At 47.1% G+C, this 19,354-nt stretch overlaps 1 protein-coding gene across 1 annotated transcript; it reads left to right on the top strand.

Annotated features, from left to right (window-relative positions):
- The first annotated feature begins 135 nt into the window (after nucleotides 1-135).
- On the top strand, nucleotides 136-17,480 carry RNF19B (ring finger protein 19B). The gene is made up of 9 exons (XM_066638976.1): nucleotides 136-811; nucleotides 9,397-9,602; nucleotides 11,073-11,217; nucleotides 11,523-11,685; nucleotides 12,649-12,763; nucleotides 13,745-13,885; nucleotides 14,243-14,450; nucleotides 15,097-15,228; nucleotides 16,724-17,480. Exons 1-9 carry the CDS (start codon nucleotides 150-152, stop codon nucleotides 17,166-17,168), a joined length of 2,217 nt encoding a protein of 738 aa, XP_066495073.1. The 5' UTR covers nucleotides 136-149; the 3' UTR covers nucleotides 17,169-17,480.
- Nucleotides 17,481-19,354: the final 1,874 nt, after the last annotated feature.

The raw sequence follows: 19,354 nt of genomic DNA, 5'->3' as shown, positions 1-19,354 counted from the left end.
GCCGCCGCCGCTCTGCGTCTGCGCGCGCGGCTTCCGGCGGCCGTTGGGCCCGTCAGCAGTCAGCGGGCCGGCTGCGCGTGCGCGACCCGAGCCTCGGCGTCAGCCCCGCTTCCTTCGCCTCAGAGGGAGCGCCGCCGCCGCCCTCCACGATGGGCTCGGAGAAGGACTCGGAGGGCTCCCCGCGCTCGGGCTCCCTCCGCGCGGCTGCACCGCCGCAGGCCAAGTGCCTCAAGGGCGGCGGGGCGCGGGGGGGGCGGCGCCGCCTGCTGAGCTTCCAGAGCGTCTTCTCGGCCGCCGCCTCCGCCGCCTCCTCGTCCGCCTCCGGCGCGGGGGTCGTGCGGCGTCGCCGGGCCCGCGCCAAGGCCGGCAAGCCGGAGCCGCCGCCGCCGCCGGCCCAGCCTGCCCCGGCGGCCGAGGAGCACCCGCCGCCGCCCGCCTCGCCCCCGCCCGCCGAGGAGCAGGCCGAGGCGGCGCCCCCCTCGGCGCCCGCGTCGCCCGCACCCTCGCCGGCGCCCTCGGAGCTGGAGTGCCCGCTGTGCCTGGTGCGGCAGCCGGCGGGGAACGCGCCGCGCCTCCTGTCCTGCCCGCACCGCTCGTGCCGCGCCTGCCTGCGCCAGTACCTGCGCATCGAGATCACCGAGTCGCGCGTCAACATCAGCTGCCCCGAGTGCAGCGAGCGCCTCAACCCCGCCGACATCCGCCTGCTGCTGCGCGACTCGCCCGGCCTGGTCGCCAAGTACGAGGAGTTCATGCTGCGCCGCTGCCTGGCCGCCGACCCCGACTGCCGCTGGTGCCCCGCGCCCGACTGCGGGTGAGCCGCCCCCCGCTCTGGCTGCCGCGCAGGCCTCTCCCGGGAGGAGGTCCGGCGACTCTGATGGGACTGGCTTCCGAGTAGGCACGCATAGGATGGGCTCTCAGGCTGCCATCCTATCCTCACTTTCCTGGGAGTAAGCCCCACTGACTCTGATGGAGCTTACTTCTGAGTAGAAATGCCTAGGACTGGACTTTGAGGCTACAGCCCTACCCACACTTTCCTGGGAGTAAGCCCCACTGACTCTGATGGGACTGACTTCTGAGTAGACAGACATAGGATGGGTCTCTGAAGCTGCCATCCTATCCACACTTTCCTGGGAGTAAGCCCATTAGCTATAATGGGCATACTACTGAGTAGACATACAAAGGATGGGGTGACCTATCCCACTTTCCTGGGAGTAAGCCCCATCGGCTATAACTGGCATGCTTTTGAGTAGACATACATAGGATGGGACTCTTACCATCCTATCCCACTTTCCTGGGAGTAAGCCCCACTGACTAATGGAACTTGCTTCTGGGTAAATATGCATAGGATTGGGCTATAAGTCGCCAGGTCATGGCTTTAGCCACCTTCATCCCACATCAGGGCAGAGCAGTGGCAGCAGCCCCCCCCCCACACCCCCAGCCATTGACAACAGTTGTTGACAACTGTGTTGTTGTGTGTTGAGTAAACAAACTTGTACCAGAGTCTTTCTGGGAGGAGGATGGAGATAATCCCTTTTTTAAGGGATTTAAGTATTTTTAAGGTGCTGGGCCCTTTCCACAATTACAAATGGTGCCTGTCAACTTGATTTGCTAAAAGGATATGTGGGAAACTCTGCTCTTGTGCTGTCAGCTATTGGTTTGTACACACTATGCATGTATATGATGTGTTGCCGATCAAAAGAAGACAGCATGTTGCTGTAAGGAGTCTACTCTTGATAGTAGGGAGAGTCAGAAAAGCAAGAGGACAAATGTGAAAAGGTAGACAAAACAGTGATTCCAAACAGCCTTAAAGGCTAACCAGTTTCTTTCTGGAAAAGCTTTTTGTGATCGGCAGTCCTGTTTATTGATGGCTGGTATGAAGGCTGGAGGATGGCAGGATTCTTTCCGTTTGTTGATGAGGATTAAGATTTAAGCTTCAAATTTTATCAGAAAGATGGGTTTATGAGGAGGAATTTGATGTTTCTGTATCACTCGGTTCTCCCTCAGTGGGGAACTAATGCAGCAGTGTAGTGACTTAAGTGACTGAGCCATAGAGCAGGAAGTCCATGGTTCAAGTTTCACCTGCTATGAACTTGGCTTAGGCAAGCCCTCTGCTTCAGTTTTTCATCTACAATATGGAGATTATATTAATCTATTTGACAGGGATGTTGTAAGAAAGTAGTTGCTGTGCTGTGTTCTCCTATATTAATTAAGGGGAGTATGGTAAATGAGACTTTGACATGGGTCTTTTACCCGCAACTGGTGTAGTGTCATGGCTAAGGGAGTGAGTTTTGAATCAGAACTTTCCCAGTAACTTTCCTTTGTAACTCACTGGCTGGCCTTAGGCAAGCCATTTTTCAGCTTCAGCTGAAATGCTAGGAAAAAGCTATACTTACCTTACAGGGTTGTTGTAAGGCATTCAGATAATACCTGTGAAATGATGCGCACACTCTGAAAGCGCAGACTAGACAGTTGCTGGGGTGGGGGAGTTCCTGCCCAGGAAAACAAAAGTAGTTTTTTTTTCCATACATGCCATTCACACGCTTCTCTTCTAGGCAATCCAGGAGAAACTACTAAACTCCTGCTGGATCTTTCAGCAGTAATTTAGCACTAAAAGGGGTTCAGGCTTTTCTAACAGACCCTATGGGATTAGAATGTAAATGAATTGTGAACATGCAGGTTCTGTCTCTCCGGGAGACTCCCTGCTTGATTTGTACTTTATGTAGGAGGGGGTTAGCGTGATTCCCCCCCCTTTAAGTCATGGCAGAAGAGGGCAGAATGTGTGTGCTCATAGCATGTTCACCTCTTTGTGGGGCTTGACTCCAAACCACAGTTAATTGAATGTACCATATAATGTATACTAGCAAGGCTGTGTCCAGAAGCACTTTTAGCAATAAAGCAGTAGTGCGAATACACCCATTCTCTAAAGAAGAAGAGTCCTCAGTCTTCTTGGTAGCTACTGGTCAGCTCTCAAGTTATAGTTTTTTGAGGGAATGGATTTAAGTGAAAGTTTTCTCATTGTTTTGATATGTTGGAAGTGTTTGAGAGAAAGTATGTGAAAGATTGTACATATGTAAAAAACAGCATGCATTTTGTACATGTCTGTAATCTAAACCTTTGTTTATATAGTGACATAAATGTACAGGTTGCTCTACACAGAGTGAAAAAATCAGTCCCTAACCAAAGGTTGGCAATTTAACTTGTGTGAATCTCAGTGACACTCCCACACACCCCTTTTTACAGGGCTTTGTGGCATGCTGAAACACTGCAACAATTTATACAGTGTTCCCTTCTGTTGAAATGGAGTAGACATGGGCATTTATATACAGAAAGATAACTTTTCACTTACTAATGTGAGAAATTCACACTTGCTTTACAAGATCGATATACCCTATGAGGTGGTGGGACTTGTTGAAGGCTCATCTTCTCTATATGAACTGAGAAAAGGTGTATTAATCAGAACTGCACATATGTGAAGGTCATGTGTGTATCAGTAAAATTTTCTGCACTTTAAAGGGACCTGTGTGTTAGGGAATCTTTGTAATATTCAATACAAATGATTATATATGTGGAACAGTTCCTTCCAAGTAAGGTACAATTAGTCAGACCTTTGAGAGGTCTTTTTGTGGTATGGATATGAGACATGGCCTCAGCGAAAGATGTTGGGTGGCCACAGATGATGATGTATGTGGTTGGTTGTGTCAAGTCATAGCCAAGGGTAATTTAGTGGCTCCCCAAGTCAATTAGTGGCATCTCCAAGACAAGCAGGAGGTCGGTCTAGAGGGTTGAACCTCCATTTGCCTGAAGATAACATCCGAAGGTCGCCAGTTCGAGGCCACCAGCACCGTGAATGGTTGGACCTTGAAGCAGCTGACAAGCCCAGCTGAGTTATGTTACCTGCTCTTGGAGAGATGAAGGGGCTGCTTGTCAGCCTGTGTGGGAGGATTCTGGAGGCCAGGAAGTGATAACAGACCATAAAAGATCCATCTGAAATGTTGTGGTTCTTGAAAGATAGAACCTTTCTTCAATTGTAAAAATCCCTACAGGGATTTAGAACAGCCTGCCCATGTAAACCGCCTTGAATTAAAGTCTGAGGAGAAATCTGACGATCAAGAAAGGCGGTATATAAATGCCTGTATTAATTATTAATTCCCTGGTTTCAGTCCTTGAGAACAAGGGTTAATACAGCTGAGAGTACTTGATCCACTAGGCCCTGCAGTGAGGATAGCATGGCACTTTGTGGAATGGATCCCTGATCTGTTCTGTATCAGGTTTGGCAGTAAAATTTCTTATTTTAAACACCAGTGGAAATTTGACAATGTGGAGTTGATGCTTGTGGATGTGATTCTTGACAGTTGGGACTAGAGAGGTTAGATGTGAAACTGTACCCAAAACTCCTAAAAATGGAGATCTTGGTTACAAGTGTTGCATGTCTTTCAGGCTGTGATTGGCTTTGTTTTCTGAGAAGTCAGTTGTTTCTAAAATGCCAAGGAACAAGGGGTCTTTCCTAGTCCCGTACATGCTGCAAAGAGGTGCAGTGGAGTTGGGCTATTTTCACATCTGCCTGCAAAACTGTCAGGATGGGCTTGTCAGTAAGAATGAAACTGCTGGCCCATGAGATTGTGCAGGGAGGGTGAGTGGGGAAAAATGTTGATTCACTATGATTCAACATCTAGTTGGATGAGGTGGGAAATGGCCCAGAGTGGCAAATTCTCTAGAGTTTTTTTATATAGCAATGTCTTTTTACTTTCACTTCTGTTTTCTTTTAAGTCAGCCTCTTAAACTTTGAAGTTGCAGCAGGCAGGCTTCTAGTTTTTTTAGGGTTTTTGAGCATTTACTTAGAAAGCTAGCTAGCTAGCTAACAAAACAAGGGTGTTTTAAGAGTCCTAATGTACTGGATTCTTCAGAATAACCTTAGGAAGAATAAACAGTTATGATTGTCTCAGGAGTGGACAATTTTTGCCAATTGTACTGATGTTTTAGGATAGGTAAACTATTGCTGGGAATTCCAGTTACACTGCTGAATCATGAAATATTGTACATTTGATTTTATTCTTGGACATGAGAGCTGGCAGGCAGGCAAGCCACTTATATATAGCTTAATAAAATGCTATTGAAGAGTTTTTCAACTTTGCTGAATCACCTCAAATCTAGTTACCACTTCTGTGTGTTCTCTGTTCAATGGATGCAAGACTTAACAGATTGGATCTAAAACAGATTACAGTCTGGAACTTTCTGGCCTTGGAAAGATGCCCCAGATGGCCTTGTATGAGAAAGAATTGACTCTGTGGTAAAGGTTAGTGTATGATTTAGTTGTTTGCAGCATAAGAGATCTCATCTTGTTTCCTTGTATTGATTAATTGATTGGTTGATTGGATTTGTAATCCGCCTTTCTCCCCGGAGGGTAACCAAGGCAGATTTAAAAGTAATAAAATACATTTTGCATTCTGAGCCAATGCAGAGATCCAGCAAAGGAGAGCCTGCAAAGCACCCAGAAACATTCCAAAAGAAGCTTTAGCACTGCACTGTGTGTATCCTGCACAAGCAGTTTCATCACAAAATGGCAAGCTGTCATACTGTTCACAGAATCCATATTTTAATTTGGGGGGAAACATTTCTGCTCTTCATATTTGTAGAGATTAATTTGAAAATGAAGTGATGACAACGAGATGCCTAAAAACAGGCAAAACTTGACATTTTCTCTGTATTTCGGTTCAGGCTGTTTACATTGTGAGTACAGTTTCTGCTTCAGAATAATTCTGTAGGCTTAGGCTCCAATCCTGTCCACGCTTTCCTAGGGGTAAGCCCCATTGGCTACAATGTTTCTTACTTCTGAGTAGACATGCATAGGATCTGGCTCTCAGTGGCAGGACAATCAGCTGTAGTTTTGCATATCTCTTGCACTTAAGGTACCATTTCTTCAGTTTCCAGGTGAAGGGGCACAGAATATATCTGGAACCAAGTGTGGGATGAGGTGTTTAATCTAAGTGTATGTATGGTCAGTAGCTGCCTCATCTGTATGGGGACTGACACCACACGGTGCCAAAATAGGCATGCAGGCTGCCTGGAGTGGTAGGGAACGGCTTTTTGGCAAATTCAGAAGTTCCATTGAGATGGATGTGGTATCCCTTTCTGCTTCTGAAATGCATGTTTTGTGCAGCATCTCTGCCTCTTATTTCATAGCTGAGATTGTGATATTGCACATGAAAGCATGTGCCCAGAAACCAAGCATGCAACATCCTGATGGCTTCTGCATTTCTCCTGTGCTCTAAGCATCTTCATCAATTGGCAGGCTTAGTTGTGCTGCCTAGGGAGGTAAACTGCAGACATAATACAGGAGTGTGTTTCCATGGAAATGCTGCTCTTCTGGTGCATAGTCAGATCTGCATACAAATCTGGAACTACCTTTTTCATTGTCAGCCTAACTGGCATTTGTTTCTTTGTCTTTTTTCCAGAGACTTGGGGGGAATTCAGGGCATTAAAACAAACATTTGCATGGGCTGAGTTAAATTATTAGAGCAGAACCTGAATGGGGTGGTAGTAATGAAAAGCACTAGGTAACTGAGAGAGCATGGATCCTATTCCCAAATCTAGAGTTTGCCAGAGAGGGAAGCAGCTCCTGTTGCAAATGAAGCTTTACCCCAAAGTGGCTGACTTGAAATGGAGGTGTAGGTCAAATGGAGGTGACTGAAGTTCAGACCTTGTGATGACACCTGGCAGCCTTGCAGGTCATCTGTAACAAGAGGCAGACTTAGCAGGATTAAAGCAGAGCAGATTTGAGAATGTGTTGCTTGGTTTCTATTTCTTAAAAGGCTCAAAGGTATGTTGTTAATACTGTGTTAGTCGGCTAGCTGCTATCAGCTGTCCTTTTTAACTCTGGTTGTACATAATACTCGTGGGGCAGCAGGTGTCTTCCAGAAAGTGATGGGCTAAGAGACAGGAGGAGACTGACTTAGAATGCCTTAGTAGGGGCTCTGGCTGTAAAAGTTGGGATATTTGTGTGTTGGCGGGTGAGAGCCTCCCTTCCCACCTGTTAGGAGATTATGAGGCTTACAGAAAGGCAGTATGAATCCTCTAGCAGCTGCTAATGCATGGCACAGTACAGGTTCTTCTCCCCGCAGAAATAGGCACTGTTGTTGCATGGGGTAGCATGGGTGTGGGGCAGACGCCACTTGGAAGAGTGTGCATTAAAAGGAAATCTAAGTTCTGCAATTTGAATGTTATGTTCCATTAAACTGGCATATTCTGGTTGTATTTTTCAGGGTTCCCCTTTCAGCTGAATTTGAGCTGGAGTGAAAGCTAATAGGATTTGAACATGGGTAGTAGGGAGCAGAAATTATCGGACAGGAAACTGAGCCTCTGAATCATTAGAACCCCCTTCTAGGAATGCTGCTGTTTTCTGAGCCTTAAAGTTTGGACACTTAAAGCCCCCCCCCCCCCAGTACCTATGCATGGAAGATTGCAGATCACAGCATTTGTAAGGAAGTGGAAATATTCAGGATGGAGAAAGTTCTTGATCCTCTGAGCTGTAATGTTACGGTCATGTATATTTGCCTAATTCCTAATTATGTGTGACTGCTCTTGTTGACTAGCATGGTCAACTTTAGTGTCCATTTCTACACTTAGTGTCATGGTTCTAGCATGAATTGAGAGTTAATCAAAGGGTGGCTAGCTCAAATAAATACCTTTTGTGAGCTGTCTGCATTGAGCCTTTCTGTTGGAACCCTGGCACATTAGAAAGCAAGATCAGTTCTGTGGATAAGCACAGTTACCTCCATTTGTGTTTGTGCCCAGCATCTTGGCAGGCAGGTGTGATGCTTAGTGTATGTGTCCCCCCCTATATCTGCAGGGTTCTGTTCCCCCTTGTGGATATGGGGGAACCCTATGTAGATAGGAACTGTCCTGTTTACTGTTAACATTTGGTTAGTCTCCCTATAGTGTGCAGGCTGGTTGCCTGTACATCGCATTCTTCAGTTAAGCAAGAATGTTAAGCAAGAAACATACTGCAAATGCTACTGCAGAAAAACAAAGATACTGTAATGGCCAGGTGGGGCAGCCCCCCCCCCATCCTTGGATATAGGGGACACACACCTGTACAACCTGCATTATGCAAATTTGCTGCTTATGCCCATCTGTATGGTAGTATAGTAATGCTTGCTTAAATGAAGCCTGAGATTGCTTTCAGTTGTGTACTTGTAGTCTATGCAAAGGAATCAGACAAGATGTAGTATCGGGGAAGACTAGTAATGCTGAAATCTGGTATTGGGTTGCGTTAATTGTGTTGCCCCCACATAATTAACTGGCAGTTTACATTGTATCTTTTAATGCCCATAGTCCTTAGGTTTTCTTGTAGGTGTTTGATTTGGAATTTTTTTTTTCTAGATTGAATTAAACTATTCAGACAAGCTTGTTCAAATCCTTTGAGCCTGCTTTTTTAATATTGGATAAAAATTTGTTTTGAGTAGATGCTAGAGATATATGGATAGTTTCCAAGGGCAGTTAGCTCCAGAACGTCAGTTTAGTGGAATAAAGCAGTTGTCCTCAAACTGGTCATGACCCACCAGTTCATGTAACACTGCCTCTTTCCCTTTAAAGGGTGGGAGCAGGGAGAAAGCAGCGACGTGATCCCCAGGATCGTGCCGCTGCAGGGGAAGGGGAATTTTTAGACTTATGTGCTGCCAGGGTCCGGGGGTGTGGGGTTCCCTGCGGAGCACTCTGCAGGGTTCCCCGCAACTTGTAAAAGATGAACGCTGAGATTGTGACCCATTTCTGGTTTCGTCATGATTGGAACTTTCACTTTTTACAAGCCACAGGAGCCCTGCAGAGTGCTGTGTGGGGCTGCCCCACACCCCTCAGACCCCAACCTTCCCCTGCAGTGGCACTATCCTGGGAATTGCATCACTGTCTTCCCCCCTTCCAGGCAAAGACTTCTTGGGAGACTTACTCCTGAGAAAGACACTGAGTACAAGTGGAATAAAGTAATCATCAACTCAGGGCAAGAAGAAAGATTTAGAATTGAGCTACTTGATTATTCTGCATTTTTTGTACCTGCCTTATTTTTTTTTTCTAAAGTTATTTAAAGAATTATTTGCACTCAGCAGAGAGAATAGCAAATGCCTTTTTTTTGACCAGGGGTTTTATTGCTGAGTTCAGATGGTGCATGTGTGCTGTGCTGAAGAAATTGCTTGTAGTTGCCTAGATGTAGGTCACAGGGTAAACCTATGAGGCAGTTAGGCATCATTGTTAAATTGAGCAGATTTTTGGAGGAAAGGATTGGCTATGTAGAGTATACAGCTTCACTGTCTAATATTGTCTGTTGGAGTTCCAGAGAGGATGCTGGAAGGACTCTGCATCTGTTTTTGCCTGGCTGACTGTCCTGCCCACTGTTTCCTTCCCCAGTTATGCTGTGATTGCCTATGGATGTGCCAGCTGCCCGAAACTGATGTGCGAGAGAGAAGGCTGCCAGACAGAGTTCTGCTACCATTGCAAACAGATATGGCATCCGAACCAGACTTGCGACATGGCCCGCCAGCAGAGGGCACAGACGCTGCGTGTCCGGACAAAGCACACCTCAGGCCTCAGTTATGGGCAGGAATCAGGACCGGGTATGCATTAGCTTCCAGATGCAAGGAAGGGCACCAGGATGCAGGTCTCTTGTTATCTGGTGTGCTCCCTGGGGGATTTGGTGGGCCGCTGTGAGATACAGGAAGCTGGACTAGATGGGCCTTGGCCTGATCCAGCAGGGCTGTTCTTATGTTCTTAGCCAGCATGTTGCTAGTTTCTGTTGCAGTTTTCTGGAAGTCCAAGGAAGAGATCACCCTTGGATAAATATTTGAGGGGCTATCACAAGGAAAAAGGGAACACAACAGGAACATATGTGTTCCTGTTTGTTCTGGAGGGTCAGACCAGGGCAAATGTATTTAAATTACAATGAAAGATTTTAATTAAATGTTAGGAAGAACTTCCTGATGGTACAAAGTGTACAACCGTGGAACAGAGGCCAAGTGGTCATCTTTCAGGGATACTGTAGTTGTGAACTACATTGGCAGGGGTTGGAGTCAGTGATCTGAGTCTCTTCTGATTTGGTGTTAGTGCATGTTCTGGGCTCAAAAGGTGAGTATTAAACACTTGTCATGAGACTCTGTGTAGTCAAGTGTCCCCAGCAGTGCAAGGCCTTCCTAACACATACAAACTATTGGCTTCTTCCTGATAAGTAGCTGAACACTAATAGTTCAGGAACCAAGCTTGGATCCAAATAGGCAAAATAGCTTTTCAAATGAACATAAAATCATTCACAAGAAAGACAAACCAGTCAGCTGAGAATACCCAAAGGGAGAAGACTCTTTACAGGAATTTGGAAAAAAAATCAACCATAACTAGGGATTTAGATAAAGCCTGCCTATGTAAACCATCTTGAATAAAGACCAAGAAAGGTGGTATATAAATACCTGTTGTTGTTGTTGTTGTTGTTGTTGTTAATCTGACAAATGCAGGCCCCAAAAAACTCTCGAAGGAAGTCCCCCCCAGCTGTCAAGGAAAATGAATTGAGTCCTATGGAAAGTGAAACTGAGCCATATGTGTATGTTCTCATGAGGAGGCAACCGTGCCTCACCTCTTATTGAAGGCCAAGCAGAGGGGAACACAAGGCTTACCAGAACTGTCCTGATCTGATGAATGTGGAGCTCAGCAAATATACCAGTAGGCATCCCCTCCACCATAGTAAAAAGGATAAAAACAGAAACTTGAGCAGCTGGAAAAGTGAAACCTTTTCATTAGGTTTGTAAAGCTAGGTGGGTCCTGATAGAGTGGTGTTTCAAAAAGTGCTAAAATGTTTGGGAACCGCTGTCTTAGGCTATGATTTTGTAACCACCCACTTTATTAGACATTGGGATTTCCAAGCATTCAGTGGCCACATTCAATGGTTTTTCTGTTCAGAAGGAAACAAGCAGGAGTAGAAGGACTTCTGCAGATTTGTCTTCTTTCTTACAGAGAAAGACAGTGATTTTCAGTTATTTCTAGAAATTCACTTTAGCTGTGCACCAAATATGACTAGCTGTCATTTTTCACCTCCATAGCGGACGATATCAAGCCATGTCCACGTTGCAGTGCCTACATTATCAAGATGAATGATGGCAGCTGTAATCACATGACCTGTGCTGTGTGTGGCTGTGAGTTCTGCTGGCTGTGCATGAAGGAGATCTCCGATTTGCATTACCTCAGGTGGGTTGGAGATCAAGGTGTCCTCAACCAGCCAAGCCACCGCCCCCGCCCCCCACACACACACATACTCCTGGCCCCTCTGCTTTGGACAGAAAGAGGGATTTCCCATATTTGGAGATAAGTCTCGAGGAGAGAACCAAGCTGAGGTGGGAGCATTTTTCTTGCAAGGTAGCCACTTGTTCCTGTACACACATGTTGAGTTCCTTGGGAACAGAAGTTTGGCAGAACTTCTGTAGGCACACATTCCCTGTCCCACTATGTTGACTTGTGTTCTTCTATGAACCTAATACAAAAATCTCTTGCAGTCCTTCTGGTTGCACATTCTGGGGCAAGAAGCCATGGAGTCGTAAAAAGAAGATTCTCTGGCAGCTGGGCACGTTGATTGGTGCCCCAGTGGGTATTTCTCTCATTGCTGGCATTGCCATTCCAGCGATGGTCATTGGCATTCCTGTTTATGTGGGGAGAAAGGTAAGCAGAAGAGTTGCATGTGCTGCACCTTAACAGTCCAGGCTGGGTTTTGTTTTGTTCAGTGGGGGAGGGAATTCCATAAACCAGTGATTCCCAACCTCTTGTCCCTTGAGACAGGGTTGGGACCTGATGGAGGACCTATAGACGATGGTGCCCGTTACTTCCAGGTTCTTCCCGTTGCTGCTGCCTAATACCCAGAAGAAGCCCTGTGGAAACCCCTTTTTTACCTCCCTGTGGTCAGCAGCAGCGATCAGATCTCAGTAGTAATGGGTACTGTCACCTATGGGTCTTGGCCAGTTGCCATCCTCTTAAGGGGAGAGGGTTTTTCAAACGCTGTACCTAGGGGTTGCAATCCCCCGGGTTGGGAACCACTGCTGTAAACTGTCCCTGGTAGATTAGAGGAAGCTGTATGATCAGTTGTCATTGTGGTGGGGAGAGTTGCATGATTCTAAGTGTTGCATTAGCAGACCTGGAGCTGTTGATCTGTCCCTAGAACAGGTCAGTGGTGGTCACTAACTGTATGTTTCTTATGGCTGTTACGATCTTGTCTGATCTTGGAAGCTAAGAAGGGTCAGGCCTGGTTAGTACTTGGATGGGAGACCGCCTGGGAATATCGGGTGCTGTAGGCTTATTCCATAGTCTTTCGAGACTGAAGGTTGCCAACCATCATCTTATGACTTTGCTAATATCACGTTTGCTGATAGAAAAGTGACCTTCTTTGGACTTGTATTCCAATTTTGTGGCCTTGATCTGTTCCTACTCTGATTTCTGCCAGCTTGAGTAGTGATAGATGTAATGAGGCATGCACCACAACATAGCCCTTTAGCCTTTTAATCTTTTTTTCTGAAGAAGACACCTCTACTGTAATCTTGTACAGTATGAGCAATATAGGTATCTTCTTTATGGTGCGGCAGTCTTTTCCTAATTGGATTGCGGGTTTTATTCTTGATGTCCTTATGCCAGATTCACAGCAGGTATGAGGGAAAGAAGACCTCCAAACACAAGAGGAACCTGGCTATCACTGGGGGTGTGACTCTGTCTGTGATTGCATCACCTGTCATTGCTGCTGTCAGCGTAGGTAAGCAGATAAGCTTTGGGTTACAACGCTCTGTGTGACACACTTTAATCTGATAATGCTGGTAAGAGTTCTTAGATGCCACCACCTTAAGCAAGTCTAGGTGAACTTGGGTTTTCGTTACTTTTACTGAAAGATTTTGTGTCACCCCTTAGCGCTCAGTGACTCACTCTGCAGTGGAAATATGAGTAACAGTAAATGCATTCATGTTTCTGTTCTGATCACTATGAAAGCAGCACTGCTGAGCACTTATGAGAGGCTTGTTTCTCTGGACTGAATTCTTCCAGCACCAGCCCTGGTATAATTAATGTGCTAATGCGGCCATGCTATTGCTGTGTTTTTCTCTAGGATTAGTTTTTTGTGAGGGGTGAATGTTTTGCTGCTACCCACAGTTGTGGGACTGTGCAGAAATCTCACAGAAGGTGGTTGCTTTCTTAAAATGGATTTTGTTTGAGTACTTGTCTGTACAGCCTTGCACAGTCTCCTTCCCAGCCACTTCATCTTTAGTCTTCCTGGATGATTCCACGGTGAGAGCCACATAAGGAGGCCTTCCTAGACAGGGCAGGCTGCAGGGGGAACTGCAGGAGGCCCGCTCTCGGCTTGGAGTCCTGGAAAGCTCTGTGTGTACTATGTGTGCGAGCACAGCCCAATAGTCCAGAGGTGTGATTGCAGAGATAAATATTTTGGAGAACACCATTTACTGGTGGTTTCATGTTGGTATTCAAATTCCAAAAATCTTGTATGTACCATAATTGCATTGGGGTACAGCAAATGTTTCACTAATGACAGGTTCCTTTTCGGTAGATGTTTGCAGCTGAAATTGCCCTGGATTCTGTGTAGATTTTGGTCCAAGGGTTGAATCTCTCACAAGGCCTAAGTTAACGCTGCTTTGGGATAGTAGCGCCTTATTTGGACATGCAGCGTTCCATTTTCCTACTTTCCTTGCTTATTCCCCTAGTGATAACTTTCGTTCTTTCTTCTCAGGTATCGGAGTTCCTATTATGTTGGCTTATGTCTATGGAGTTGTACCAATTTCCTTGTGCCGAGGTGGTGGTTGTGGAGTTAGTACAGCCAATGGAAAAGGAGTTAAAATAGAATTTGATGAAGATGATGGACCAATTACAGGTAAAGTCATAACTCTTTGTAGTTTCATCATGAGAAGGAGAACAGGCAGGTTGTGCTTGGCAGCTGTACCTTGTGTAAGTTTGGGATAAGTATTAAGTAATGCCTACTTTGTAATGAATTTGTAGTGCCAAGTGGAGAGAGAGTGTGTTTCTCTTTGCCCTCCAGTTCCTCAGCTGCCTCCTCCAAGTATTTACAGAGCATCTTGTGTGCATGTTTGTCCATTTGCTGCTCAAGTTCTGGAAAGATGAAAATGCATGTTAAAACATTCTCACACTTCAGCTGTTTTCTCTGTCTAGTATGCTAGAAGAATGCAGCCAACAATCCCCTTTTGCCTCATCTTGGTCTATTTTGGTCTAGTGGCAGATGCTTGGAGAGCTCTGAAGAACCCCAGCATTGGGGAGAGCAGCATTGAGGGCCTGACCAGTGTCCTGAGCACTAGTGGGAGCCCCACCGACGGGCTCAGTGTCGTGCAGGGCAATTACAGTGAGACGGCCAGCTTTGCTGCGCTTTCCGGAGGCACTCTGAGCGGTGGCGTACTTCTGGGTGGGAAGGGGAAGTACAGCAGGTGAGTTTCATTCCAGCTATGATGGGGTACGCCTTATTGTGGGCTTGGGGACCCAGCTGCAAGCTGAATGCCACCTTGGCTTCTGTTGCACAACCCCCCAGGCAGTTGGGAGTTGTTTTGACTCTGGGCGAGTAACTACGCTGACTTCCATAAATCAAAACAAGTTTGGTACTTTACAGAGTTAAAAGGCTTTCTCAGTCCTTGTTCAAAAAGTGCCTTTTAACACCTTCACTGGCTGAGTGACAAGAGAGCTTGTCTCCTGACACCCCAGTCTTTCCTCTGAACTAGCCGTAGTAGTCCTGTAATCACAAAGCTGTCTGAACTTACAGCCCAGAGTCAGCCCCTAATGGAATGATGTGCTGCCCAGGATATGTGAGTCACAAGCATAAATGGGACGTAACCCCACTCCAAGAGAGAGAAATTACTTCAAGAGAGAAATAGGCAGTCTGTTGAAGCCAGGAATGGGGGAAAGTTGTTTCTTAAAACCAGGTCACTGGGTGCTCTTCCCACTTCCCCAGAGGGTCTTGATTTTCTTGTTGTCCTAAAATGACTGTCAGCAAAAGTGTGTTTTGCATCTAAGTGTGATGGGTTGGGAGAATTGCATCAACGTAATGAAACCCTGCGTCACTTCTTGTCTCCTGCCCAGGCTGGAAGTGCAGGCAGATGTGCAGAAGGAAATCTTTCCCAAGGACTCCGTCAGCCTTGGAGCCATCAGTGACAACGCCAGCACACGAGCCATGGCTGGCTCCATCATTAGTTCATACAATCCCCAGGACAGGTAGGCAGCTCTTGGAGATGGGTTGGGGCTGCAGGAGCTGGTCTCCAACTCACAGTTCAGGTTCTGGTTTTGTTCGCATGTGTATGTTCCTGAAGTGAAATACCTGCAGGAGTACAGTGTCTAGTTATATCTTTGTGCTCAGTAGGGGCGACCACTTCCTTTTATAGATGTCTTTCTGTTTCAGGGCCTTTTGCAGGTAGCAGGATGTCAGAGAGGCTTGTGGGAGCAAAGAGGGGAAGGGGAGCCACCCATTGTGGCTGTTACGTGGGTGAGCTTTCCCAGGAGTCTGGGGTAGGATGGTGGCCAAGACCTTACATTTGTGAAGGATGCTGCCTTTTTTTGCAAGCTCTTCTGTCACTCGAAGGCTGATCTGTTGTGAGGTGCTGTGTACAAGACTTAAGGTTATTCCTGCACATGGCCGCATCTTGATATGATCCCGTGACAGTAGCCCTCAAATCTCTGATCGTGTCCCTTCTCTCTGATGGATGTAGGGCTCCAGTGGCTGAGAGCGCCTCCTCACTTGTGTCTTTTCTTGAGCAATTTCCTTGTCCATCTTGTGACTACATATTTGTCCCACCTTTCTTCCATCAAAGTGGGGTCAATGGAGTCCCCAAGCAGCAACATCTAGGCACTGGCCAGACCTACGTCTGCTTAACCTCTGCAGGGTGGCCGTGTGATGTCCTGGGGCCCATTTTTACAAGAGCATTTTCAAAGGGATTTTTGATGGCTGACTTGCAACTACAGAATCTCCTTCCCTCCATTTTAATATGTCAAGCTGGACCCTGTTCTCTTACCAGAAATGCTGCAACTGATTCATTTGGGCTAATTTCACAAGTGACTGGAGCATCTTTAATAGAATTAAATGTCTAATTCTTTGAGTCTGTATGGATTCTTCCTCTGTATCAGAGAGGTTGAGAGGAAGCAAAGAAACTAGGGACCCAATCCTGTCCAATTTTTCAGCACTGATGCAGCTGTGAGAACGGGGTGTGTGCCCGATCCTGCGGGGAGGGGAGGGGGAGTTGCGGAGGCCTCCTCAAGGTAAGGGAATGTTTGTTCCCTTGCCTTGGTGATGCATTGCAGGTGCATCAGTGCTGGAGTATTGGATAGGATTGGTCCCTCGCTGTCCTTGTATCAGTTTCCCTGAAGAAGAGCCTGTGGTTTTGAAAGGTTTTAGATCTTTAAGCAGAAATTATATTTGCAAAGCACCTTTGAGTTTTTTCTTTCTGGTATAAAGGTGTATAGCCCTCTGTCTTTGGACAAATTCTATTTCTGCCTGTTTTGAATCTGACCTTAGTGTGTGAGAGATGCAGTGAGAAATTACAAATACATCACGTAAATTACGTATACATCATACATTTAAATGTAATAGTGGAGTTTTTGCTGCATTAACAGTACTGGCTTGCTAAAACCCCTTGGGATTGGAGCTGCTTTTGAATAGCTGAAAAAAAGCAACAGTTATGACTTGGAATGACACGAACCCCTCCTCTTTCCATAGGGAGTGTAACAACATGGAGATCCAGGTGGACATAGAGACCAAGCCGAGTCATTACCAGCTGGTCAGTGGGAGCAGCACAGAGGACTCTCTCCACGTTCACACCCAGATGGCAGCGGAGGAAGAGGAGGAGCGGGAGCAGATGTGCATCCACCAGAGCTGTGAGCAGAATGACTGTATGGCCAGCAAAACCTGGGACATCACCCTGGCACAACCTGAAAGCATCCGCAGCGACTTGGAGAGCTCGGACAGTCAGTCGGACGATGTGCCAGACATTACCTCGGATGAATGTGATTCCCCCTGCCCCCAGACTGCTGCCTGCCCGCATCCTCCCTGCACCAGAGGTGCTGAGAGCCCAAGTGCCCATATTGGCCAGTGTGCCCAAGCAGGGGGGCACAGACCAGAGGAGGTGGTCTCTACATTGGAGTGCATTGATGCCAGAGTATGAGGCCATCCCCTTCGGAGAAGCACACTGATTGTTCCTGCCTCTTCCGTGGCAAGGGCCACCAGGAGTGGGGGTGGCTGTGTCCCTGTGGCTTTTGTTCCAGAGTCCCCAGGCTGCTGCCCTCCCTGGATGCTGTGGAGGTGGCATTTCTTACACAATGATAAACCCTTGGTCTTTCTCTTTTTTAAAAATTTAATTTATTGGTTCAAGCGCTTGGTGATGCTCCGTGAGTTGTGTAAGAGTGTGCATAAATGTGTGCGTGTACATCGTATGTCTGCCAAAAATATGCCTAAAGAACGCCTTTAATAAAGATTCCTGTAACGTTCAGCGATGATCCTGTGCTCCCTTTTCTTAGAACCAGCAGACGTGTGCGGGCCTGTCTCGTCAATGTCGCTACTGGCAGGCCTAGGTGTGGCAGGGTGACTTTTTCTCTGCGGGATTTGGGTGAAAGGCTGCCCTCTAGAGGTTCCTTGGTTGCCTGCGACTGTAACTTTGCTTTGGACCTAGACCAGGACCTTCCAAACCTCAGCCTGGGAACCGGATCCAGGATTTAGACTAACCCATCTGCTCCGTGAGTAACAGTTGGCAACCTTCAGTCTCGAAAGACTCTGGTATCGCGCTCTGAAAGGTGGTTCTGGAACAGCGTCTAGTGTGGCTGAAAAGGCCGATTCGGGAGTGACAGTCCCTTCCACACCGGGAGCAAATGCAGTCTGTCCCTGGTCTGTCTCCCTGGCTATGGGCCTTCCTTCTTTGCCTCTTAGCCTCAGACTGTTGGCCAAGTGTCTCTTCAAACTGTGAAAGGCCATGCTGCACAGCCTGCCTCCAAGCGGGCCGCTCAAAGGCCAGGGTTTCCCACTTGTTGAGGTCCACTCCTAAGGCCTTCAGATCCCTCTTGCAGATGTCCTTTTATCGCAGCTGTGGTCTACCTGTAGGGCGCTTTCCTTGCACGAGTTCTCCATAGAGGAGATCCTTTGGGATCCGGCCATCATCCATTCTCACGACATGACCGAGCCAACGCAGGCGTCTCTGTTTCAGTAGTGCATACATGCTAGGGATTCCAGCACGTTCCAGGACTGTGTTGTTTGGAACTTTGTCCTGCCAGGTAATGCCGAGAATACGTCGGAGGCAGCGCATGTGGAAAGCGTTCAGTTTCCTGTTGTGAGTGAAGAGTCCATGACTCGCTGCAGTACAGAAGTGTACTCAGGACGCAAGCTCTGTAGACCTGGATCTTGGTATGTTCCGTCAGCTTCTTGTTGGACCAGACTCTCTTTGTGAGTCTGGAAAACATGGTAGCTGCTTTACCGATGCGTAACCATTCGTAATAATGGTACTAATAATAATAATAATTAGCGTAATAATTAGCGTAATAATGGTAGTTGCTTTACCATTCTGCCATGTTGCCACATGACTGTTACCTTGTTCAGGCAACAGGGATGCTCTGGGCAGTCACGTCTGCCTGGAGGTCCCTGTCCCCTGAGTGACGTGAAAGTCATGCAGCAATGTATTAGGATAGTAAAGTCCAGTCTTAATGGGGACCGGTTTTTTGTAATACAGCAATTGTGAGTTTGGCAACCGCTGACCTATACTCTGTGTGTGGCCGACTCCCCCAAGGTCTATCAGACACTTGGAATCTACATTTTTGGCTTCCATTTGCAGGAGTGAAGAATACAGTGGAACTTCAAGTGGAGGAACTAGAACTGAATGGAAATGCCCTGCTCTGCAATGCTGGCTCCTGATGTAGTGGCACATGATCCTGATTTCAGCTCACCTCTCTTTTTGCCCTTGTTGCTACGTTGCCTAGAATCGTGACCAGTGATCTTAACACGTGAAGCAGATCATTCTCTTAGGACAGGGCTTTTCAAACTGGGTCATGGTGACACTAGAGCCTGAAGTCTCTGGCCTCTGCCCCCTTAAAGGGCAGGGGTGGTGAGGAGGCAGGGGGGAGGCAGCAACGTGATCCCCAGGATCGTGTCGCTAAGGGGGCTGCAGGGGCTTGGCTGGACTTACCAGAGCCTCCTGCAACCTCCCGGGGGAGTGGGGAGCCCTGCGGGAGCATCTGCAGGGATCCCCAGGTCTTCAAAAGTGAAAGCGCAGCAGTCGTGCTCCCAGTTTTGCGGAAGTGGAATGCTATTGCTGCACTTTTGCTTTTGAAGAGATGGGGAGCCCCGCAGATGCTCGCACAGGGCTTC

This window comes from Tiliqua scincoides, chromosome 10 (assembly GCF_035046505.1).
Source record: "Tiliqua scincoides isolate rTilSci1 chromosome 10, rTilSci1.hap2, whole genome shotgun sequence".
Classification (NCBI taxonomy): domain Eukaryota; kingdom Metazoa; phylum Chordata; class Lepidosauria; order Squamata; family Scincidae; genus Tiliqua; species Tiliqua scincoides.
Note: the sequence above shows the minus strand (reverse complement) of the source record. Positions and strands in the feature narration are given on the sequence as shown.